The sequence below is a fragment of the Chelonia mydas genome, chromosome 10, assembly GCF_015237465.2.
Source record: "Chelonia mydas isolate rCheMyd1 chromosome 10, rCheMyd1.pri.v2, whole genome shotgun sequence".
NCBI lineage: Eukaryota > Metazoa > Chordata > Testudines > Cheloniidae > Chelonia > Chelonia mydas.
The window spans coordinates 66591307-66618571 of record NC_051250.2 but is presented as its reverse complement, the minus strand read 5'-3'; the positions used below and the strand labels follow the sequence as shown (position 1 = coordinate 66618571).

The window sequence follows — 27265 nt, the reverse complement described above, 5'->3', positions numbered from 1 at the left end:
GAATAGCAGTGTCAGTTACAAAAAATCTAAAAAGTGTGGTGAGATGTTACCCAAGTACCATTTCGGAGTTTATTACAAAATATTAATTGTCTCCTTTTTTTAAGAAAAAAGGCCAATATTTTCAAAACAATTTAAGCACCTCAATGACCATCTAGGTGCCTAATAAATCATCTGACTTCTATTTGGGTGCTTCAGTGATTTTTCACATGATGGGCACTGTACGTTCCCAGGATCTATGGGGATCCATAAATGATCGTGCCTATTTTTGGGATACTCAGGACCTGGCCAAGTGTTTAGGAATGGAACTGGAATTTTCAAATTTGATGTGGGGGAGCCAAGGAACACTTTGAAGTTAGGTATTGTCAGGATATACATAACTCATTAGGTACATCTTATATTCAACTCCACACTGGCTGATGAGGCTATAGCACAGCTACAAAAAAGGCCACACATACACAAAAGCAGGAACAGAAAGAGGTGGAAGGGGCAAACTCAGGGACAGGCAGAGGGACAATGTGCAAGATAGCACACAGAGTCAGGGTTTGTGTTGCATTGTGGTGGGGAGGGGGAGTAGAGGAAGAGGCCAAGGAACAACCTATAAACTGTGCCTCTACATTCTAAGGAAGCTGAAGGAGGAGGAGGAAATGCTCTTATCTTTTTAACAGTGTCTACCAGCTGTGCCAAAAATTTCTGGGGTTCTCAGAGCTGGAGACCATACAGGGGTACAAAATCAGCCAAAATGCCAAATAAGTGTGATATTCTCAAGGATGAACTAGAGAACATAACACAGGTAGATAAGCCATCCTCTGTTTTTCCTGAGAAGGTGACCATAGGCCTGGGCAAGCTAGCCACAATCTCTTTGCAAAGAACAATGGGTGTGACCACAGGCATCAATTAGTCAATTTTCTCACCAGCTCTAGAGCATTTCTGAAGGCTCTGATTCTTAAGACTAATGATATCATCTTTCCCAATAACAGGCAAAACAACAGAGGAGAAAGAAACTTATGTAATTATGCTCTGGGACTCTGATTCGACTATTGGGGCCATGAGCAGGCACAATGGGATAATCCACAACTCCTGTAAATTAGCGTTGACAGTAAGGGCATTTGTCCTGGAGTTAGACCCATAAAGTGTGTATGTTTTAACCCAAACTTATAATGCAACTGGAATATAGTCCAGGGATCTCCTTTATTACTCTGAGGGCAGGGTTGACAATATATTGTTTTCAGAAGGTGTAAGATGGCTACTAATAAACTATTTTCCACAAAGTGCCAACCGTAAAGGGCTTGGAAAATTTTACTGATACCTGCTAGCCCAACCCTAACAATCAGGATGAGAAAAAATGAAAACATGAGCAGCCATGTCCAAGCCCCAATTTCATGATTCCTGCAATTGAAAGGAAACATTTTGTACTGTTTTATGCAGTCTATATTTTATGGTCGTATTATCATCATAATTTACTAGAGTCTCAGGCTGCATTAACTTTTCTGCAAATTTGCTGTTTCTTGCAGCTGGAATGAAACATAGCACAACTATCCTCCTCACATGCTGATCTCTCAACAAGAAGTGGAAGGGGCAAGCTTGACAAGAGGTGGAAGGGACCTCTCTCCTATACTGATTACCAGACCAGAGGAGGACCATAAAATGGTCACGTATGGTGCAGTCAGTTGATACTTCCATATAAGATGGGACAATACCTGTATGGATTCTCAGCGTGTGACAGGGGCACAATGAAGCCCTCTTGTGTTGCAAATACCTCAAATGCAGCAAGATGCTTAGTGATGAAATTCAATAAAAATACACTTTCTAGATTGGCTAGCTTCATAGACAATGGCAAATACATGTTATATGACAACATAATGTAAAACAAATGTTTATATTTAAGACTCCATACTGAATCAGGAAGTTTTCTGGCTAGCTATTTTTCTTTTTAAATCATTATTTGCTAGTCTAATTTAATCCACATATTTACCTCAAGCAAAAGATGTCTTGGCATCATATTCTAAAAAGAGTTACTGTTTGCACAGTTAAGATATAGCTGGCATATGCTTATGATTCTCAAATTAAACTTTTTGCATTTTTAAAGGCCTAGTTTTCCAGTAAGAAATTTATTTGTGTAATAAAAATAAAGAAATGGGCAGCCCTTCAAGATGCTGAATTATATAGTAAAATTATAGGCAAGAAAACATGACTGAAAAGATTTAGATATCTAAAATTTTAGAGCACAGCCAATGAAAGTATCTAAAATTAAAACAAAATTAAGTAGGTTTAAGTTACTGGCTAATTATTTTGCCTTACAATGTTTTCCAAAGTTTGCTTGTATCAATATAGTTGAGGAAGAGTATAATGAAAACCATGCAGTTTCTTTCCATTTGACTTTGTGCTTATGCAAAGTATTATCAGTTGAAAGGATCTGGCTGTGGAACTAACTTCCAGAGGAGCTTAGACAATCCCAGATTCTGACCATTTTCAGAAAAAGCAACAAATAGAGTTGGCTGGAAAACCAGATTTTTGTTTGGTGAAAAAAAAAACCACTGACATTTCAAAATTTGTTTCCATTTTACATCAGAACAAAAAATGAGACCTTTCAAAATGTTTTGGAAAAAACATGAAAGCCTTCCACCCCAGAAATAGCCAGTAGCATGGTTTTGGCACTCACCTGGGATGTGGGAAACCCAGGTTCAAGTCACTGCTCTGAATCAGGCAGTGTGCCCAGACTACTGGCTATTCTGGGGGGTGGCTCTCTCTCTGAGTCCATGCATGGGGAAAAAAAAAACAAAACAGATGATGTAGTCATATCATATTTTAACACTCTTCCCATTCCACTAGTACCTCAGGAGGATGTTAAACTGCAGTTACTAAAGTTAGACATTTTTAAATCAGCAGATCTGGATAATTTGCATACATGAATTTTAAAAGAGCTGACTGAGGCGCTCGGTGGACTGTGACTGTTGATCTTCAACAGAGGGGAAGTTCCAGAAGACTGGAAGAAAGCAAACGTTGTGAAAATATTTAAAAAGGATAAACAGGATGACCCAGGTAATTACAGGCCTATCAGTCCGAGATCAATTCTGGGCAAGAAAATGAAGCAGCTGATAGGGGACTGGATTCATAAAGAATTAAAGGAGGGTAATGTAATTAATGTGAATCAACATGGCCTTACGGAAAATAGATCCTGTTTAATGAAAATAGATTTTTTTTTAAATGAGCCTACAAGTTTGGTTGATAAAGATAACACTGTTGATATAAGATACTTAGACATTGGGTGAGGTGTTTGATTTGGTATTGCACAACAGTTTGATTAAAAAACTAAAATGATATAAAATTAGTAAGGATCAGTTCTTGGTGTTACAATATTTAACATTTAAATCAATGACCTGGAAGAATGCAGGCTAGGGGTGGACAAACTTTTTGGGCAGAGGGCCACATCTGGGTGGGGTGTATTCAGGGCCGGGGCAGGGGGTTGGGGTGCACAGGAACCAGCTCAGGGCAAGGGATTGGGGCAGAGGAGGGGTGTGGAGTGTATGAGGGGGCTCAGGGCAGAGGTGCAGGAGGGGTGCGGACTGCGGGAGGGAGCTCAGGGCAGGGGGTTGGGATGCAGGAGGGGTGCAGTGTGCGATGGGGCTCAGCGCAGGGGGGTGCGAGGTGCAGGCAGGGGGCTTAGGGCAGGGCGGTGCGAGGTGCAGGCAGGGGGCTTAGGGCAGGGAGTTGTGGGGGCCAGGTGCAGGAGGGGTTCGGGCTCCGGCCCTGCGCCGCTTACCTAAAGCAGCTCCGGGGTGGCAGCAGCCTGCGCCGGGGCCAGGGCAGGCTCCCTGCATGCCTGCCCTGGCCCCATATAGTGCTGCTCTGGGAAGCGGCTGGCATCATGTCTCTGCGCAGCCCTTGGGGGAGGGTGGGGCACAGGGCTCCGTGCGCTGCCCTTGCCACATCTCCAGGTACCTCCCCCGAAGCTCTTATTGGCCGCGGTTCCTTGTTCCCAGCCAACGGGAGCTGTGGGGGGCGGTGCCTGGAAGCAAGAGCAATGCACAGAGCCCTGTGCCCCGCCCCTCTCCCCCCCCGGGCCCCAGGGACATGGTGCCGGTTGCTTCTGAGAGCAGCGCGGGGCCTGCGGCACCACAGGGGGCAATCCCGCAGGCCGGATCCAAAGTCCTGAGGGGCCGGATCTGGCCCGTGGGCCGTAGTTTGCCCACCCCGATGTAGGCCATACTTACAGGATGGGGAACTCTATCTTGGAAAGCAAAGACTCTGAAAAAGACTTGGGGGTGGATAATCAGCTGAACATGAGTTCCCAGTGTGATACTGTGGCCAAAAGGGCTAATGCAATCCTTGGATGCATAAACAGCGGTATTTCGAGTGGGAGTAGAGAGGTTATTTTACCTCTGTATTTGGCATTGGGGTGGACTGCTGCTAGAATACTGGGTCCTTTTCTAGTGTCCACAATTCAAGAAGGATGTTGACAAATTGGAGAGGATTCAGAGAGGAGCCATAAGAATGATTAAAGGATTAGAAAACATGCATGATAGTTATAGACTCAAGCTCAATCTATTCATTTTAACAAAGAGAAGGCTAAGGGGTAACTTGATTACAGTCTATAACTACCTACAGAACAAATATTTGATAATGGTCTCTTCAATCTAGCAGAGAAAGAGATAACATGATCCAATGGCTGGAAGCTGAAGCTAGACAAATTCAGACTGAAAATAAGGTGTAACATTTTTTTAACAGTGAGGAAAATTATTTACCAAGAGGCATGGCAGATTCCCCATTATAAGCAATTTTAAAATCAAGATTGAATAACTGAAAGATATGCTCTAGGAATTATTTTTGGGGAAGGTCTCTAACCTATGTTATACAGAAGGTCAGATTAATGGTCCCTTTTTGCTGGGACTCTATGAACCTCCCTCTATATTTCATGCTGGACTGGAGAAACCTTCCTCACACAAATCTAGTTGAGTAATTCTCTTCAAAAAGTTTCAGTTTCAACAAACTGGCATTTTTTTTTTTTATAAAAATGTTTTGTCAAAACATTCCTGACCATCTGTAGCTGCAAAGCCTTCTGTGCTTAAACTTTTCCACCAAAACCAGAATGACAATATTGAACCGTCTCCCACCCACATTCTTAAGTGTTTTGATGGAGTGGGACTTTTCACTGAAAAAAATGTAATTCCTGCATTCAGTATATGTCCCTTAAAATTCTCTCTGTCCTGCAAGAAGACAATGTGTTTTTAAACAAGAAGTCACTTTTCTGAATGGAATTCATCCTTCAAGGAAAGAAATCCCCTACAGGACAGGAGGAATTTTGACACCAGGACTGAATGAACTCACTACATTCATGCAACCAGATGATGCCAGTGTAAATGATAGTACTGTGATAGTAAATATTTGATTACGAGTGTCCTGAATTCTGCTCTTCAGTTGTTTTAATATGAAACTTATCAAGATGAAATGGTGGTGGTCCTTGAATTTTACACAGTTTTATTCTAAAATAATGCTTTTGTATTTGGTAGAAATTAAGAGTTTTTCTGCCTAGATTTTTAAGAAAACAGTTTCATGTTCTAGGATCTTCAAATACCCTTTTTTTCCTTTCGTATTACCTGTATATTGCCACCATTTATGAAAATATAGTTCAAGATACCTCAGCACTTCCATCCTACACCATAATATGCAGGAGCATAAAATTACATTTGCAGAGTCAGTTCAGGATGAATTTAGGCATACAGCTATAAAAGATAACCTGCAAATATTTTAAAAAGCAATATTTAAAGGCATAAGTATCAGGACACATTTAATTTATTCATTTGGTTATTGAGACTGCACACATTATATACGCGAGGGCAGCTAAGTATCCAGTTTTGAGCTCATTTAGCCATCTGTAGATACAACCACTAATTGGATGCAAAATTAGGCGCACAATAGCATACCTAAATTTTCTGAATATTTGGACTTTCAAGTTCCAGACTGAGATTGCAGGACCAGCAATTTGAAAGAAAACATTTTATTTATAAAATGCATAAATGTGCAATTTTTATTTCAATTTAATTAATAATCTTCTCTATGGTATTCCTCACCACGGTGACTCAACCCCTCAAAACTTTCATGAGTGTACAGTATCCCTACAACATGAAGGAAAGTAGCATTATTAACTTCATTTTACATTTTAGGAACTCAGGAACAGAAAGATTATGAGACCTGCCTAAATTTACACAGTCTATGGCAGCACCAGGAACTGGACTCAGACCTCCCGAGTTCTTGTCCAGTGCTTTTAACCACAAAACTATCCTCCTCTTTTGCCTATGAGTAAGGCTGCGAGTCTGTCACAGAGGTCATGGATTCCGTTACTTTCCGGGACCACCATGCGCCTCCCTCCCCACCCCCTGGAGCACCATTAGTGGTCTCGGACTGCAAGCCCTACCCTCCCCCCAAAGCACCAGTGCTGGTCTCAGACTGCACGCCCTCCCCTCCTGCCCAGAGCACCAGTGGCGGTCTGGGATTGCACGCCCTCCCCGCCTGCCCAGAGCACCAGCAGCAGTCCCAGGCCAACACCCCCCCAGCACCAGCAGTGTCCCCAGGCTGCCGCCCCTGCTCCAGAGCACCCATGGCGCCCCTGGGAACCCTCACGGCACCCCCGGGAGCCTCTGCCCCAGAGCACCCAAGATTTAGTCAGGGGTATATAGTAGAAGTCATGGACAGGTCATGGGCTGTGAATTTTTGCTTACTGCCCATGACCTGTCCATGACTTTTACTAACAATACTTATGACTGAATCTTAGTCTTACCTATGAGAAATAAATACACTGAAATTAATGGGGATCCTTATCAGAAGTGTGGATCAGTACTGAACTGATCCAAGGGGAAAAAAAAACTTCTATGCATAACATTCATGGACCATTTGGGCTCAAGTGTTTTCAAATGGATTTCACAACAGCTTTCATGGGGCTGGGGGAGGGTGAAACAGCTATGGCTGAATATGTCTTAGTTACCTAAACCTTTCTAGCTATACTATAAGACAGGCAGGCATCACCACTGGAAGAATGGGAAAGTGTGAATAAATATTAATTTAAAAATAAAGGGAAAAAAACTTACTTGAGGTGAATATGAAAAAAGTGTAAGTTTTATAGGATGGCCAGAGGGTCAGTCAACCTTTAGGGCCTGAGGAGAAAAATCAGGATAAAACCAAAGGAGGCCTCAGTCTCCCTCTCACTGGGTGAATATGCACAACAGATTTCCAGAAAAAAAAAAGTTTAAATACCATTAAACAAAAGCCTACTAAGATGATGCGGAAATGGGCTATTCAAAACAACTGTGCATACACATAGTTTTCTATATGCAACTCTGCAAGGTCAAAGACCCAGAAGGGAACCTTGCTTATAAGTAATTGTTTGTTTGTCAGAGGTCTCTTTTCTCCCATCCTAGAAGAGACAGAAGACTGACAATGGTAGTTACTTCATCTACCAGAAAGGAAAATATCCATCAAGGATAAGTACTAGCCAACCAACTTCCTGTCAGAAAACTTCGAAAGTAAGAAACGAGTGCATTAAATCTCTCTCAATAAGCAGCATGTCTTAAAGGGGAAGGGAAGAATGCAGCAGAAGAAAAACTATTTTAACCAACAGAGTTATCACCCTTGTTTTATGACTCTCTCATTCTATCAGAGACAGCAGGGACTGACAAGTGATGTAGCAAGCAGTGTACAAAAGGAGGAAAAACTTTAATGTGCCACTTGAAACTTTTTCCAGCTAAATTAAGTTCTTGGAAGTTGACAAGTCCAACTGGTAAAGCTGGATAAATCCACATCCAGAAGACAAAGTGGCCACCTTCTCAATTTGAATGACCGGTGCCCCACATCAAGAAGTCATTATGCTCCTGCCAAAGTGACATTTAACATATTTAGGATGGGGGTGTTTGGCCAAATGATGCGGCAAAAAATACATTTTTTAAAATCTACTTACAGTGGTCTTACAGGCACCTGTTGCTGCAACAATCAAAATATAAAATAATGTTTTAACTCCCTGACGCTATTTATGGGTCAGATAAAACTTCAGGGCATGCGTTACATAGAAGAGATACGGACTGCTCTTTCCTAAGAAAAAGGCTCAGAGCACTAAGAAGTCAAGTCAAAAGATTTGTTATGTGGAAATAAGAATTAACCTTCAGAAGAAATTTCTGGGAAGTGGAAAATACATACTACAATGATAAGCACAGGGCATATGGGCAGTCAGGTAAAAACTGCCCTGTCCTTTAAAAATTAGGGGCTAAAGAAGAGAGGTAATCAAGAAATATCTGTGGAAAAGTGGCTATAACAAAAAGGGCTACAGGATCTTAAAACATCTTGCACTGAATAAGTCCTTAATTATTTATAAGGGACAGATTTAGAATCCAAATCACTCTACCTCTTGGTCATAAGACAATACTTTAAGGGTTATATATGTTATGTTTTTAGATATTTTTCAGTGTCTTAGGATTCCGGTCAAGGCTTTTTCTCAGCCCAACTTAAAGAATTTTTCCATACTTCAGTTCAATGGCTCTTAGCTTTTTCAGCCAACAGTCTCAACTAAATCATGCTTCTACAATAGCCCTGAAAACATGTGTATTCTAATACAGTGATAACTCCTAAGTGCATTTTTCCAAATCTTTTCCGAGGACTTTGTAAATTTAAGAGAGTACAAGTAGGATCTTAATATCTAACTGCTGGCACAGAGCCTCTCCTGGAAGTAAGTGCAGAGGAGAAAGATGAAAAGTAATTAACTGATTACAGTAGCACTCACACTATTGACAAAAGAAATTTTTCGCACATACACATTTGTTGTAAACCTAACAGAGTAGATCAATCATTAGTGCATATAAATCTCTGGGTTTGTCTACATAGTTAGTACACATCAGCATGTTGCACACCAACTGGCTGCATGGATCCTGCTGGCGTACAAAGTTCCTTAATGCGCATAGATGTAGCCCTGTTTGAAGCAAGCAATCATCAATGCACATTAGGGAACTTTTAGTGTGTTCCAGCAGATTCCACATGGCCAGTTAGTGTTCAACACACTGGCACACACAGGAATTTATACCCCACCTGGTGCACACTAACACGCTATATAGACAAGCTCACAGAATCTACAAATCAAATGCTTTTGTTACCAAAGAGCATTCCACATAAGAAAGCAGAGCTCCTGATAAGCAAGTAGTTCAAAATGACCACACTCTTATCCAAGAGACCCCAGAAACATTTTTATTTACTCCGACTGTAAGATATAACTAATTTCTTAACCGAAAACAGTGCAGAAATCAATAACTCATCCAATAGATTTTGGAGAACTGAAATTGCAAATTGCAGGTGGGTACGCTGAGGGAAACGGTATTTTGCTTCTATCAGGATAGATTATGCACAGAAATAGGCCTACTGTTTAAGAGTTTTTAAGAAAGGGTCTATGAAGAATGGTAAATATACACAGAACATTCTTGACGTAAGGTTTAATACAAATTAACAAAAGCAAAATGGAATCTCACTCCTTATACCCTTCTACTTCTACGTAATAGCATACGAAAATACGTTGCCTACCTCTTGAAATTCCCTGCAACACTTATAGATATTAGGGAAGGATTGAGAATGGTGTTTCAGTCCTAACTCTGAATCTCTTTGATTTTGTTTGTCTGTGTTGTAACTCATAACCTTCTTGTTATTTGAATACAAGTTTGTCTTGTTAGCAAAGTTCCTTGCAGTACTAGGAAGAAGTTTTTGCACATTACAGACATCAACCCCAAATTTCTCAGATTCTTAAACACTTATAAAAATCTTAATTTGTCAAGGAAAAGTAAGTTGAACGTAATGACCAATAGGTGAACACTTTCTCCATCTTCATTTATATACCTTCACATCAAACAATTTATTTGGCCATTACATCTGATTAGAAACCAAAAGGTAATGCAAGGCTGCACATTAGGACGTGGCTGAGATTGTGACTTGTTAGAATTCAATCAGATACAACCTATAGCAGAAAAAGTAAAAACTATACAGTAAAATTTTAAAAAGAGAAACAGGCAGTCATGATTAACTCTATATTCCATATGGCAAAAATTTAATTACAAAGGGTAAAACTCAGCTTCCTTAATTTACTACATAATTTACAAGTAATTTCCTTGTATGGCTGGAGAGAAAGCACTTATGCATCCTTTGAAGCTGAAAGATAAATTGGCTTTGAAACAGAAATCACTGTTATTAACTGCAATCATAAAAGACTAGCACCAGCAATTATTACAAGTTCCCTTTTATATGGAAGATATTGCATTCTGTCATTGAGAAGTCAGAAAAGGTGTTTGTTCAAGCTACATAAATTAACAATGTACCTTTACGGGAAGAGAAAAGAAACAAATGAACTAGAAGACAGATAGGGCTTTTAACTCTTTTGGAAATGCTTAAAATGACATCAGATTACTACTGATGCTTCAGTTTGCATGTTCTAGATAAGTATTAATTCAAACCCATTTGTCAATATACTCAGAGATCAGATGTAAGTGTGCTAGAAGTGTGAAACACTAAATATATTTTGGCTAACAGCCTTAATTGCTTTAGTGCCAATTCTGATCTTATGCTACTGGAGAATAATTTTGCTCATAAAATCCAGACAAAGCTTGGGATGTTTCATATTTCTGAAAGGATCTACACTTCAGTTCAATTAAAAAATTGCATATCCAGATGCTCATTATGCAATGGGTGAACTTAATAAAGTTCCAAGATTTTGAAAGAGTTTTTTTGATTTCAGAAATATTCCTTAAAAAAAAAAAATTAGGAATTTTCTGGAAATAGCAGACTTTCAGACCAGCAAACTTTTCTAAGGGTGCCTACTGCACAACGGTAAATTGCAATGACAGCTATAATAGACTGTTTTTATGGGTCAGATCAACACTTAAAGAGGTGGTTTTGTTCTTTTAAATATTTCATACTCATTCCGTTTACTCTCTGCAATATCAAAAATATACCGGGTGTATATTTATCCACTTATTTTTAACTGAAAAAGGGCAACCTAGCATATTCAAGCTACTTTAAGATCCAGTACAAAGCTCTAACAGAAGACGCTTGCAAATAAACTCAGGCTTTATCTACATCAGTGGTTCCCAAACTAGGGGCGCCACTTGTTCAGGAAAAGTGTCTGGAGGGCCCGACCAGTTTGTTTACCTGCCACATGCGCAGGTTCGGCCGATCGCGGCTCCCACTGGCCACGGTTCGCTGCTCCAGGCCAACAGGGGCTGCGGGAACCTGCGCGGGCCAACAGACTTTGCCTGAACAAGCAGCGCCCCTAGTTCGGGAACCACTGGTCTACACTACCACTTTTGTCAGTCAGGGGTGTGAAAAAAACCACACCTCCTGACCGACCTAAGTTTCACTAGCAAAAGTGCTGGTGTGGACACGCTATGTCAGCACGAGAGGCTCTCCTGCTGACATAGCCAACGCCGCTCGTTGGGGGTGGCTTAATTATGCCAGCAGAAGAGCTCTGTCTCTCCAGCTAACAAAGAGCAGCTACACGGGAGACATTACAGCTGTGCTGTTTTAAGGTCCGTAGTGTAGACATAGCCTCACATTCACCAGCTGCTGAGGATTTAGACAGTAGGCAATACACAGTGATTAGAATGTGATACTAAGTGATTAGCATGGTTAAATGCCTAGATTACTGGAGCCAGTATATACTAACCTTTCTTTAATTTTTAAAAAGGAACACACTACAACACAAAAAGTTGGAGCAGGGTTATTTCTTCTAGCACCTGACCCAACATGTACAGAGGGCTTTTTTTCTTTTAAAAAGCTGGGTAGCATTTAACAGTCACTGTAATGCAAAATCTGGAATTCTTTAGGTTAGCATGAGAAAGGTAAGTTTATGACAGAATTCATACTGGCAGAAATCATGGCTTCACCTTGCCCTGATTATCTGAGCTCCATTTGCTCTCTGTCCACTCTGAGTCTTTGTTCCCAGCAGCAATCTGAAGAGCAGTCAGTTCACACCTGCCTTCCCTTTGTCTTCAGCTCAAGAGTCAGTTTTTTGGGGAAGTATGAAGTAAACTATAGCATATAACATAAGCTGCTTCAGTCTATATTCTCATTTAGATGATTGTGCTTTATTCAAATGCACTGGATTCATGTAATTTTGAATAATTTGTTTTACACTAAATGTATTAAAATATACTGTTCTTAACTACAGATCCATAGGGTATTGTGTAGGTCTTGGTAAGAAAGTGTCATATACCATGATGTGTAAGCCATAACTATAATGTCCATTTGAAAGGCAAACAACTAACTCTATCACCACGTTTCAGCAAAGGACAAAAATATATTAAACGGGATTAGCTAATGTCTTCTACAAATGATGGATTTCAGCTATCATTTACTAGAGAAATCTGATACTTAGGAAATGTTCCAATAAGGAAGGGAACAGCATCACTGCTTTACATGAAAGAAGCTTTTTAGACTTAGTAGGACACATTTATTCCTTGAAATATACCCTTAGTTGAAACAGTTAACACACCATCTTTACATTATTATATGACTAAGTATCTACACAACATAGGAAAGTTACTTACTAGCTCTACACTAAATGGTCCTCAAAATACATAATCATGACAAGTATGGACAAAAATGCAGTTTATTGGTATTCATTAATTTCTCAACACTGACAAAAGATTAATATATTGTGTCTGAGGATGTTTCTGCAGCACTTTAAAGGAGAATGACTTAAAAACATCTGGAACTGATTTAAGTTTCCATGATAGGTCTAAAGATTTGGAAACTTAATTTAATTTCCTGCAGATTTTATGAGAAGCTAGCAAACATCTATTTTTAGAAATACATGTGTGCTTTCACAAAAAGATGATGTATATTAAGAGACTGTTAGCCACTTCTAATTTCATCACTTTCAACCATAGTTAGATTAACATTGACTGGTATTAAATGCTAGATCATCAACAGTTTCACTTCTAGACCATGAGCTGTTTTTATACTAAATCACTTCAAGACTTCCTACTTTCTGTAGCTGAGGTCAAATGTGAGAAGTGCTATATTTACTGGGCTTCATGAGTCACACAAAGTGAACCTTCTACTGTTTATACAAAATACAGTCACCAAATAATCATGAATTGTTCAAGCTAACCATATGAAGTATTTATCTGTTTTTTTGACAGAATTTTACATCTGGAATATATAAGCCACACTCTTAAGTATCATATGGGTATTTTTATAAACTGGTTTCTATTTTTCTTTAAGGTTCTATTACAAAAATATGACTGATATTTTACTGACGCTGGTTAACACAAGAGCTACAAAATAATGAAAAGTTAGTTGAATCAATAATACTACATAACAGTTTGAACATGGGTACTAATTTTTATGTCAGAGAACTTCCTTGTTTTAAAAATACAACTCTAGTAATATATACAGAAGACTGACCATACCAGATTGCTGTGTTATATTCACAATATGAAACGTATTTTTACATTTCATATGAATCAATTTATAGATTTCAAAATGCTAAGTTTTATTATAATGCAGGCAAATTTTGAAGGAAAACCATAAATATAATGTCAAATTAAGGCCAGGATCATAAGAACAAAATGCTGTTTTTGAGGTAAAAAGATAATTAATAAAAGAAATAAGTAGCAGGAAATGGTCAGTAACTGAAGCACCAAAGCAAAATGTTCAGCACGGAACATTCAGTATAGAGCAGAACAAAAGGATGAGGGCAACTTATTTATCCTTCAAAGAGGTAAGGGCGGGGGCAGGGGGAGAAGTGTGAGAATTTGTCACAGGCATAAGAACGTTTCTTAGCTATCACTGGTCTGAGATGAGGATTTGAAAAGTTTAGTGGTTGGGAAGAATCTGTATTGCTCTAAAGTATTTCCGGTATTGACAGGTTGAGAGATAATCAACCTTAAAAATCACAATTATTTCCAAATACCATATTGATTAACTACCCTCCTACCCCCTCAAAAAAGTCAATGATGATATGATTTTAGCAACCAGTATCAAACAGACATCACAATATGCGTGTAAGCACTTTGGGGAAGAAATATGTAATTTTATGATTTGTATACAAAAGCTGACACAATGGACACCAATCCTGATAATGGCCTCTCGATGCTACCAAACCACAACACAAATATTGCAATTAAAATGGCCTAGTCCTTTTTCATCTTCAATTCACTTAAACCATGAAGTTCAAAGTTTTAAGCGAATATTTATTTCTTATGGACTTTAATCACATCTGAAGGACTTCTACATCTTTTATATACTGAATGACCTCAGGATTCAAGGCTCTATGAACTGAACCATTAACACAGTCCTACCTAGAACATTGCCTGAAGGCACTTCTTCTAGATCCTCCAGTCCTCTTCCCATCAGCAAATAGAGATTCTCTAATGTACAGCAAGCCATGTGAGGTACTGATGGCAGATCATCTGCAGCAGAACAACCTGACGGTAACTAGATACAGAGAAAAATAATCAATGCTGGATATTTATCTCTAAATAACTGCTATTAACTTGGTTCTGAAGTGACTCTAGAACTTCAGAACTGAAAACAAATACATACCTAAAGCATTTTTAGTTTAACAAAGTTATCTGTCAGAAGAAATTCTGATAAAATAGTTTGATTAACACTGATTTCTAAATCAAACTTGTGAGGAAACAGAGTTCATACAGGGAACCCATGAAAAATTACTGTTAGAATGACATAGTAGCAAGAGTATAATGTGATTTGTTACCTTTATTAATTTTTATCTCCGAACATATTTTATTTTAAGGGTAACACAGATATTTTCATGAGTAAAAAATTAGCTTTTATGAACACAGTTCCAAAATACCAAAAGCCAAAATTTATCACAATTCATTAACTAGTATTTTCCCCTGCAAAGGGAAACATTTCCTTCCTAATCATTTTCTTGAGTTCTAATGGTCTAGATATCGGAGTTAGCAGTGGAGACAGTACTCAAACTATTTTGACAACGTTAACTCTAAATATATGTAACGAGATTGTTGGCTCAACACAGTCAGCTGAAACTTCAAAAACAGTCAAAGAACACCTTCACAGCAGCATACTTGCAACATGATATTAGACTATAAGGATATAGAGGGTGTCAGAGTAATGGAGTCTGGACTCAAGTATCAGGGGGTAGCCATGTTAGTCTGTATCCACAAAAACAACAAGGAGTCCGGTGGCACCTTAAAAACTAACAGATTTATTTGAGCACAAGCTTTTGTGGGTAAAAACCCCACTTCTTCAGATGCATGGAGTGAAAATTATGGATGCAGACATAAATATACTGGCACACGAAGAGAGTTACCTCACAAGCGGAGAACCAGTGTTGACAGGGCCAATTCGATCAGGGTGGATGTAGTCCACTTCCAATAATAGATGAGGAGGTGTCAATTCCAGGAGAGGCAAAGCTGCTTTTGTAATGAGCCAGCCACTCCCAGTCCCTATTCAAGCCCAAATTCATTCAATTTGCAAATGAATTTTAGTTCTGCTGTTTTGCAAATTTAACACCATTAATTTGGGCTTGAATAGGGACTGAAGAAGTGGGGTTTTTACCCATGAAAGCTTATGCTCAAATAAATCTGTTAGTCTTTAAGGTACCACCGGACTCCTCGTAGTCTGGACTGAATTAGAAGATCCTGAAGAAGAAAGTTACCAAATAGGAAAAGTTTCACATTTTCTCTTCAATCTTTTGTGTCAGTCCAGACACTATTTATGAAATAGAAGGGAAGGATTAGTGTTAACAATGCACTGCAAGATGTCCACAGAAGCCAAATTTTCAAGTGACCTCTAATTTTGGGTGTCTAACTTCAGTCATGTAAAGCCTGTGTTTTGTAAGTCCAGAGCACTAACAATTCCAACTTTAGTTAAAGTCAGTATGAGTTTCAAAAGCTCAGCACTTCTGAAAATTAGGCTATAGCTGTCTGGCACTGAACAACCAAAATTAGCTGTCACTTTTGAAAATTCAGGCCTAATTCTATAATGCATTAAAGCATGAAATGAAGCTCAAGTAGTTACATTAAATACCAAAAAACATGTGTCCACCTTCTCTGTTCTAGAAGAGACCATTGATCTAGTAGACTGATCTCAAAGATTTTAGTATTTCCTTTCCACTAATGCAGTAAGCCTCTCGGAGGAATTATTTTATCCAATTAGGTAAAATAGACTTGGCAGAGCCCTTGTGCAGAATGAATATACTTTCTGACATTTACGGTCTTGAACCTTCCTAAGATAAATCATGCTCTAGTAATGTACAAACATTCCTGGCTTCTTAAGTCTTACTTGGACAGGACAAAATAGGGTAAAAGGCTTTGTCATGCCTGAAATACAAGGAATTGACTTTTGGTGACAGTGTGGAAGAATCCCGGCACTACCTTATCCAAAGTAAAAAATACGATTGCAGCACAGGAATTAAAGTTCACTAACTTGTCTAGCTGAGCAGACATCTATCAGAAACAAAACTCTGACAAATCAACTGGGCTCTCTTCCAGAGTTTCAAAGCCTCTCGGAATGCCTTCTAAGGAACATGTCATCATGCTCCCTGCTAGGAGATGGGGAAATGCTAATGAGCAAACAGGGTGGAGGGTGAGAGGAAATGGAGCACAGTTTGGCTTTGAAAGGTGAAGAGCTGGAAGGAATACAAGAAAGAATGCAAGTGTGGGAGACTCCTCTAGTTTCCTCTCAATGAGCATCTATGCCACTGAAGGAGGATCACAGCACTGATGACCTGAAAGCCATTCATACCTCCCTCAAAGGCAGCTTAGTCAGATGCACATTATTGGATATCCAAAGCCAAAAGGTGATCCTCTTAAAAAAGATCTTAGATGTTTTTGAAAAAGCAACAATAAAATCAATTTGGCATAATTTAACAGAAAAAGGAATTTAGAAACATCATAATACTTACTTAGTATACACACTAACTTAAAACCTCCTGCTACAGCATCCAAAAAAAATCCCCCAACAGATGCTACCCATTACAAAGTAGTTTTTTTTATTTATTCTGCATTCAAAACTTAGGTCAGTTCTTCTGTCTGTGCCTGTGTGTCACAATCCAATTATAAAATATGAATTTGCATACCGAAATATTGATTCTAGCAATTCACTGAAGCTAACAGTAAATAAATATGTTTTAAGTAAATTCTGTGTATGTGCAAGTGTGTGTTCAGACAGTGCCTGTGTGTGTTCTGTATGACAACATCTACATCAAATTCTATTTTTACCTTTCCGAATTTCATATTAAATTCAACCAAAATTTATTGAAGTGTATGCATTTATCACAAATCTTTATGCATTCATCTGAAAGCACAGCACTGCACAAAACTGAGCACTCTTCACTAGCCTGAAATTAAACCAAGATACTTTGTGCACATTAAGTTTTAATTAGTCAGCTGTCCCTTCCTCCTCATAAAGGTGACCCGCAAAGAAAAAAGAACCTGGACTTATGTTCTATCTTGATAAAGAAGCAGAGAAAGTTCAGAATATTCACCTCCCACACACAACTTTTTTCTTCCTGCTTATATTTTACATTAAAAATTCAGGTTCTGTCTAGCTTGAAAGACTCTGAGATGACTGCAGAACTAGTGAACTAAATGACCTTACCAAAGTCAAAAAAGTGGAAGTTGAGTAACTGAGAAAAGAATTTTTAGCCAGAGCAAAACTAGACATGATGAGAACTGAATTGTCTGATATTCCTAAAGGTAAAAAACACCAAAAATGAAAAAACTTTACACAAAAATTTTCAGGCTCTTTATCATTATGAAGCAGCTAAAAAAGGCACAGGCTCAAATTCTTTGAAATCCTTTGCAGGTCCTTTAAGCTACCCTACTGGCTTAGTTCTAACATCTGGAAAAGGCTAACTGTTATAGTCATCAAGCTAAGGTTTATTATCTGATTTTTTCCAGTAAAATCAAAGGGTGATCCATTATGAATTGATGAGCACAAATTAAAAAAAATAAAATAAAATCACAGCTGTAGATCTTTGTGGAATAACTACATAAACCCTACCCTAGAGCATAGTCTGTGTCTCCCATAAGAACAAGGACCCAATCACATATCCATAAAAAGGCATCTCTTACATACTAGGCAAAATCCCATCTTTCATAGATTAACGTTCAGAAATCCTGATTTAAAACCTCCAAAACTTAAGTGATAGCAATGAGTTGGCATTTAGACAACATACAACAACATTCAACATTAGACAACAAGCCAATTGATTAAAATAGTCACATTATTACAAGTCACATGAAAAAATAGCTAATGTAACACACACACTATGCATAGATTTTATATACACTCTTAAAACAGGACACAAGACATACAAAACCACCAATACTTACTTTATCAAATTTCCACTCAGAACTACAATGCAAGTGAGACTGATAGCCCCTCATTTTACAATCTATGACTAGGCACATAATGCTTAATTTTGTTATAATAAAAAATAATAAGTAAAATTTTGGTAATTAAGTTTCCTAACTCACTTTGACTTTTCTGTAAAAAAATTACCTGAAATTATTAATTGGTGAACAGCATTTAAAAAGCTGTTTAAGTTATCAATGTTGTGAAACAATCCCAAACTATGTTAACATTTTACTATCACCTCTTACCTTGTTCAAAGATTCAGCAGGATCATATTTTGGTCCCAGAACGAAGATCTTTTGCCCTCTTCGCACCACACCACTGAACACTCTAGCAAAAGCAATGAAAGACTCTTTGTCTGCTTCTTGTTTCACAGTTTTTGGGGCCATGCTCTCTGTTTGACTAGTGAGCTCCTGCTCATCACCTAATCAAAGTTGAAGAATAATGAAATGTAAAAACAGTTTCTGTACCATCTTGAGAAAAAATAATAATGAATCAAAGTGTCCAGTCACTTATGAAGAAATATTAGGCGAAAGCAAGGAACTGCTGTTATGACTCAAGAGTCAGGTCTTATCCACACGTTTTTTGTTCTGGTATAACCATTTAGGTTAGGGGCAAGATTTTTGTATCAGAATAGTTTTAGCAGTATAACCCCTATGGTGGGCAGAGTTATATTAGGATAAAGGTGCCTAACACTAACATAGCTTATTCCCCTCCCACATAGGAATCTCTATCCAGGTATGAAGCACCTTTATACTGAAATAACTGTGCCCACACCGGGGGGTTGTACTGGGGGTGAAGGCATACACAGTGTGTGTAGACAAGCCCTCAGACAAAACATTACTAAGAACCACGGAGCCAAATGTCCCTACCAGATGTTCTTTTAAATAGACAAATTAAATGCTTTTGGGAGGTGAAGGAGATTGGTGGAGACAGTCTGTAAGTAACACCACTACCATTAGGGATTAACCTTTTCATTTATTTAAAAGTCCATCATGCATACTTAACAGGCTATATACATATAACCACACTCAGGTTAAAGATAATAGCGCTTGACTAATTTGATTGGTTATTTGCTCCAACCCCTCCCACTCCTTCCCTTATACTCTTCTTCACCTCATCCTCACTCCACCTGGCCTCGAGGCTCTTCTCTTTCCTTCCCTCCCTTTTCATCCCTGCCCTACCCTCTTATCCACCTCCCTTGTCTTTCCATCTAGTTAATCCCACATCTAGAACATTTAAAAAATGAAACAAATACCTAATATGGTATCTGCAAACCATCACTCTGTTTGTGTATATATACCTTTGTCTTGTCTATTTAGATGGTAAATTCTTCGGGGAGGTAGTCTCTCCAATTCTATGTTTGTACAGTGCATACCCAGCACAATCAGGTCCTGTTCTCAGCTGATCCCCAAGCACTACTGTAATAAAAGCAGAGTATCTCCCCATGAGAAAAATGGATGACAAAAGATAGTCCTGAGAAATACTGTACCTTTTGTCTCACCAGTCTTCACAGTCAATTCAGATTCATTTCCAGAAAGGGCCTGTTCTGGTAGCTCTTGTCCTTGACTGGCTATCAATTTTTCTGCATGTCTTCGTCTTGCAAGCTCACGTCTTTGAGCAATTTCTTCTTGTGTTAAACGCCTATATTCCATTTGAAATCATTAACATTTGGAAATACCATTCATTTTCCAATAAATACAAAGTAACTGAAATATTATGTCTTAGAGAGACAAAACAACTTAAATTTCCCAAAAAATTTCAAGGTTTGTTAGTGAAGTATTTCCGGCAGTTTTTAGGGCAGTAATAAAATATCCCATTCTTCTGCTACATCCAGGAAGAATCTATTATGCTACATTTCTGCTGATACTTGTGGTGTTAAAACAAACCCATCACATGTGTAACTGTTCTGAGAATTATCACTCTTTTGGTGAATAGTGACTTGATAACCGTCATGATAACTAGAATCACAAGCTAGTATGCTACACTAGTAGCGGAGAATAAAATGGAGTAAGTGTGCAGTTTAGAAATATTTATACCACACTAACTTCGAACAAATTGCAAGAAAAATTACCATCTATCAGTGAATACATTCATTTTAGATTACTTGTACTATTTTTGGCATTTAAATTTATTTCTCTAAGCCAATATTGGAAGCTACTCAGAGCAGAGAAAAGATTTTGTTTGGTTTACCTGCCCTCTAAGCTGGTTAGTATCTACCCTAAATAGCATGTGAAACCATTTACTTCAATGAGCTGAACAGGAAACAGTGAAGGAACAGCTTAAAAAAAAATTCCTAACAAATACTCAGAGTGAAATCCTGGCTTCACTGAAGTCAACGGCAGTTTTACCAACGACATCAGTGGAACCAGGATTTTACTTCCTGTATTTCATACACCAATTCACTGGTTACTTCTACCTTACACTAATCAAAATTAATTCCTATCCAAAATAACTGCATCTTATGTGTCTTGTGGAGCAAAGGAATTGTGTTTAAACAGCCAAAGAGAACTGTAATATTCCCTTTCTTTAAAACAAAAACAAAAACAAAAACAAAAACAACCTATATTTCAAACAAAAACAAATGTACTAAGTCACAAGCAGAATGACCAGGGAAAAAAAACCAGATTTAAAGAACTTAACAACAAGATTAGCTAGCCCTGAGGGAACCTGATCTTTATCATTTTTTATTTTCCTTAGCAGCATAATTCCTTCCAAAAGGTAATATAGGTAGAATTCCTTCTAAATACAATAATAAAATTTTTCTCAGACATTTTTATTGCATGTCAATGGCTTATTTTAAATTTACTTTTAAATTATCTGTGCATTTTTCAAAATCTGGCCATAAATAAAACTTGTGATATGAGGCACTCAAATATGTGGAGGCCATATAAACACTTAATTTCAGTCCAACCACAGTTGCTCCCAGAACACCTTCCATTAGCTTCCCCTCTGTGATGGCTCATCTGTGAGTGTACCTGTGATCTGCTCCATGAGCACTGTTTCCAAGTGACAGGTCTCTGCCTGAACTCCTTCCAGAGCGGAACTCTGCAGTTCATTAGGTTGTAACCATCCCTATTCCCACTGTACCACCAGAGTTACAGGGTAAGTGGTACTTTATACCTCCCTGTAATCTCTCATGAGGGCATCCTCAGATGACAGGTTTTGCTACCTTCACCTCTTTCAGGGTAGAACCCACAGTTCTATCAGTCTCCAACTGGATCATGGGATAGCAGTCCCCATTTCCAACTGTGTTAACAGGGCTGGCCCAATTTTAGTTGTTAACTGCCAGATGCTTCTATCCAGGAGCATGTGACTAGTGGCTGATTAAAGTGACTCAAAACAGCTCCTTCCAAACAGATGTACTGTCCCTATTCTCAGAGGTCCATGGCAAACAGAGAAAAGGGTGAAGACACAAAAGATCTACATGTCTGGGTCCCACCCAAAACTCAAACTCCCTCAAAGCTCAGGTGAGCCCAGTTACCTCACACACATCACACGGAGTTTATGCCTTACTTCCACCTCCCTAGAGTACTCAGCAAGGTATAGAACTATTTCTGGGCAGGGAGAGACAGGCTGCCCTCCTGCACTCTCTCTCTCCCCCTGAGCAGCTGCTGGTTGAGCTCCACCTCCTTCATTCTCTTGGCAGAGTTTTTTAAGGGATTAGTGTTCATCTGATTTTAGGACCCTGGAAAAAATCAGCCAGGTGGAAACAGGAAGGTAGATAGATAAGTAGGCATTTTCCAATAAACAGCTAACCCACTGTCCTATTATGGACTGCTGGTATTTTCCCCAGGTGATACACCTTATCTCTGTTATTGGTTCATTTCCTCCTTGTTTTCAGCTAACAGCCTTCTTTGATTTAACTCCATGAAGTCAGACAAAAAAAATATCAAACAGGTAAAATGAAGTACACATAATATTCATACAAAACACTACAGAACTCCCTCATCCTTCCTATTATATGACAACATTCAATTCAAAGTCCTCCTCACATTCAAGGCCTCGCATAATTTGCCCCCACCTAGATCTCTGCTCTCATTTCCTCTTAGACTGTACATCTTCAAATCCTATTGTCTTTCTTTCCTTTTTTCCTCTTCCTTTGTGGTTCACAGTCTTTATCCTGCTACCCCATAAGCCGGGAAGATTCTCTCTTTTCTTGTCCACTAATCACCTTTCCTCTTCTTCACAGCTTCTGATAGTACTTCCAATATTGTCCTCATAAATCGTTCCCTTTCCTCAACTATTGAGGCATGTCTCGTCTTGGTTTTTCCAAAGAAAAATCTCTTTAGGGCATTTTGTAAACATACAAATAGTAATGTAAACATGTTTAAGGCATTTTGTAAACATGTACATTTATGGAATTATATAAATGGCTTTTAATATTACCATGATGTGTATACCAGGTCCTCCATGCGTGATGGTGAATGGCTTTGAAATTTAATGCTGCAAAATACACTGCTGTTAAGAGAAGGTTTCTGTTATATCTGATGTTGAAAAAAATAAAGCAAAAGCCACACGGAAACTTGAACAAAAATATAAGACTGTCCTAGTCACCTTAAAACCGGTTCAGATTTTTCTCCCACCCCCAGTTCTCTCTCCACCAACTTCTCTTCACTGAAAGATAGGTCACACAAAGTGTTAAGAATAACTAGACAATAAGCGAAAATTTTACCGGACCAGTATGGTGAAAGCTGGGAAACTAATAATCCCCTCTTTAAACTGCTAAAAAGAGGAGGAAAATGACAAATGAAGGTCATGACACACTACAAATCTGTAACACAGATGTTTCAACAGGCACAAAGAGGTGGTTTAAAACTTTGTAGACCCTAATATCATGCCCGGAGAACAGGAGATCCTAAGTTCGGGATCATTACTTTAAGGAATTGCATTTTCCATGAAAAATGGATGAAGGGTCCACCCAAACTGATATTCAAGCCTCAAGAGAAGCTTACTTTTTGCTGATGTGTTTCCACTATTAAATCCTCACACACAACTTTTTTTTTTTTTTTTTTTAAGATAAATACTGTACTAAACGTTAACAGTTCTTTCTGAGAGAACGCATAGCTCAACAACTATCACGGCCCAAATAAATCCACTTTGTTGTCCCCCTCCTTAATTTTGAATTTTCAAGCTGACAACTGCTGACATCTTCTCAATCAAACAGGAACCTTACGGATTTTTACACTTTAATAGATATTTACAATTTTAACTACATCTTAAAGATTTTCCCCTAAAATTCAGATTAGTGAAGTAATATACTATTTGTGATATTGTTTATATATTTTAAGGTTCATTTACTCTCTCACTGTAGGCAAATCTTTAATGTTATGCTATGATGATAATTACCAATTATTTATTAGAAATATATCCCATCATAATGCTGCAAAACTGGAGAGAAACTATGGTCAATGGTGGTGGTAAAGGGAAAAAAGGAAAGAACGGACAAAACAAAGAGGTGGAATACCTCCAGTGAAATACTGGCTTATATTTCAACTCTGGAAGCAAATAATAATATCTAGTTAAGATTAAAGGGGCAACACACACGCAACCCTAATTCTATTAATGTTTTGGTGCCAAGCTGTGCATCATGAAGAATCACTTCAAAGCCATAATGGTACTTAACCAAAGTATGTCATAACAAATCTTGATATCACACATGCCCGTAACTAATTTTGTTTTGTTTGGGTAACATTTTAGGATTTACTGGTAGAATTTAGCTAGTGAGACTCCCAGTTCAGAAAAAACAACAAGGAGTCCTTGTGGCACTTTAGAGACAAACAAATTTATTTGGGTATAAGCTTTCGTGGGCTAGAACCCACTTCATCAGATGCATGGAGTGGAAAATACAGGAGCAGGTAGGTATAAATACATGAAAAGATGGGAGCTGCCTTACCAAGTGTGAGGTCAGTCTAACGAGACAATTGAATTAACAGTAGGATACCAAGGGAGGAAGAATAACTTTTGTAGTGAAAGCGGCCCATTTCAAACCATTGACAAGAGGGTGTGAGTAACAGTAGGGGGAAATTAGTATGGGGGAAATTGGGTTTAGGTTTTGTAATGACCCAACCACTCCCAGTCTTTATTCAGGCCTAATGTGATGGTGTCCAGTTTGCAAATTAATTCCAGTTCTACAGTTTCACTTTGGAGTCTGTTTTTTAAGTTTTTCTGTTGAAGAGTTGCCACTTTTAGGTCTGTTATTGAGTGACCAGGGAGATTGAAGTGTTCTCCTATGGGTTTTTTAATGTTATAATTCCTGATGTCAGACTTGTGTCCATTTATTCTTTTGTGTAGAGACTGTCCAGACACAAGGAGCCACAAGGACTCCTCATTGTTTTTGCTGATACAGACTAACACAGCTACCGCTCTGAAACCAGTTCAGAAAAGCACTTAAGCATGTGCGTAAGTCCATCCCTATTCAGGATACCACGTGTTTCAATCATGACTTCAATTAAGTGCTGTCCTGAACAGATATGGACTTAAGTACATGCTTTAGGCTCCAATTCAGAAAGCACAAAGCATTTCTGCATGCTTTACGGATCTGGAGAGAAGTAGAAAGCCTATTCTGAGAAAGTGAGACGAGAGCACTTCACAGGGCAGTTGGGAAAGGAGTGCTCCCATATGGGAGGCAGTTTAGAGGAAAAAAGTTTTCTTTCTCCCTCCAATCTGTCCATGGAGAGATTACTCTTCAAATAAACCCACTTTGTTGTGTCCCCCCTGAATATTTGAATTTCCAAGCTGACGACTGTTGTGTTTCAACCAAACAGGAAACATTAGGATTTTTACACTTTAATAGATATTTAAAACTTCAACAACATTTTAAAGATTTTTACTTATATCTAATCTCCACTGAATACATACACAAAAAACTGATTTGATCCAAGAACAAGATGTCACCTTCATCAGCACAGTGCGGGAGCAGAGCTTTATTTACAGATTCCAAGAGAAGAATGAAATCTAATGGGTCACTAGCAACACTCCCTGAAACATCTGGTTATCTTTGGAGAGCTTCCAAAAGTACTGCCTACGCCCAACAATATTTAGTTTATTAGAGGTCAGATTCCAAAGATTATGTGGCGTTATTATTCATTATTCTATCTCAAGAATTAAGTAGTCATCTCAATTGATTACATCATATAAGCAGTGATGGAAAGTGAAATTATTTATTGTCAAGTGCATAATTTTTTTAAAAAAGACTCTACTGCTATGCTCTAAAAGACAGAACACTGGTAAATTTATGGAAGGCATATTGTTTTCTAACTGAAGCGGTACTTTTTCTATTTTTAAGAAGTTCACATTTTTTGCCGCCAGACTCATAAGTTACATAACTTCTTTGGTATATTTAACCATTTTTAGTTAGCAAACCATTTTGAGGTTGGGCGGTATGGAGTGCAAACACATCTGAATTGCATATTTATTCTAGTGCAGCTTTTTAGACAAAATGATGAGGGGTTCCTAAAAATAAATTTGTCATTTTCCACTCCTGAATTTTCCTGTATAAAGTTTTATTTGCCATGCTTTCTCTATCATCCTCAAGTAATACCCTAAATAGGCACAGCTTTAGCTAAGCAAAGAAACATAAGCATGACTGATCAAAGAACATTTCTTCCGAACTAAAATTCCCATTATAGGGTTATTATAAAGTATTAAAATTATAAAGTATTAAAAATGGACAGAGATTTGAGTCCATTTGAAAACATATAGCAAATTCTATACAGAACTTCTTAGTAACCTTTGCATAAAGTGAAAATTACAATATGCAGATATTTATCAGCATAGTTCTGTTTTTAAGTTTATGTAGAATGTCATGGGAAGAGGATTTAAACAGTCAAATGTTCAAAGTCAAAAGACAGAGTGGTTAACAATATGCAAAGAAAAGTCAGTTTGTCTGAAAAGATGAAACCAAAAACAGAGATGATAAAGCAGGAGTAAACAATGCAGATCAGTTTGCGGTTTCCTTCCTTTCCCTTAGTCTTATTTTCTTCTCCTGTTTTTCTAGTTAGTTTAAAATAAAGCAATGGTCCAACCACAACTCAAGAAATAATCACTTGATGCTGGTCTTCTTGCTTGTTATCAGCCAGTATCACATCTTCCTTTTTAAAGCACGCTGACCAAAAAGTCAGAAAAAGAAAGGCTTTTGACAAAGTCCCACATGACATTCTGATAAGTAAGCTGGAGAAATGTGGGCTCAACAGAACTACCATTAAGTGCATATATAATTGGTTAAACAACCACAAAGAGTAACTTTTAATGGAATGATGTCTGATTGGAGGGAGGTCCCAAGTGGGATTCCACAGGGATCTGTTCTGGGTCCAGTGTTTAACATCTTGACCTGGATATAGGTACAGAGAGCATACTGATCAAGTTTGCAGATGACACAAAGCTATGCGGGGTTGCCAATACTTTGGAGGATAGAGCTAAAATTAAGAGGGACCGTGATAAATTGGAGAGCTGGGCGATAGACAACAAAATGAAATGAAAAACAAATGTAAAGTGCTACACTTAGAGAAGAAAAAAGAAATACACAGCTACAGAATGGGGGAAAATTGGCTTGGCAGCAGCACTGCTGAGAAGGATCTGGGAGTTGTGGCATATCACCACCTCAACATGAGCCAGCAATGTGATGCCGTTGCAAAAAAAAAAAAAAAAAAAAAAAGGGGGGGGGGGACACCTGGGGGGCAAATTCCATTTTAGGGTGCATTAACAGAGGCATAGCATGCAAGTCATGGGAGGTGATAGTATCACTCTACTCGGTGCTGGTTAGGTCTCAGCTGGAGTACTGTGTCCAATTTTGGTCACCAATGTATAGAAAGGATGGAGAGAAACTGGAAAGGATCCGGAGGCAAGTGACAAAGATGATCAAAGGGATGGAATGCAAGCCAATAGAGCAAAAGCTGAA

At 38.4% G+C, this 27265-nt stretch overlaps 1 protein-coding gene across 5 annotated transcripts in view; it reads right to left on the bottom strand.

The window, feature by feature from the left end:
* The window catches only part of EFL1 (elongation factor like GTPase 1), a 152312-nt gene that overhangs the window by 86707 nt on the left and 38340 nt on the right, over positions 1 to 27265 (bottom strand). For 3 of the 5 annotated variants that reach the window (XM_043524610.1, XM_037911763.2, XM_043524609.1), the window contains 3 exons: positions 19859 to 20010; positions 18615 to 18790; positions 14322 to 14457 (listed from right to left, as the gene is read on the bottom strand). In XM_043524610.1, the coding sequence (XP_043380545.1) occupies positions 14322 to 14457; positions 18615 to 18790; positions 19859 to 20010 (464 nt within the window). Of the gene's footprint in view, positions 1 to 14321; positions 14458 to 18614; positions 18791 to 19858; positions 20011 to 22755; positions 22828 to 27265 lie in introns of all 5 variants that reach the window. The other 2 variants (XM_037911762.2, XM_043524608.1) reach the window with 1 other exon arrangement.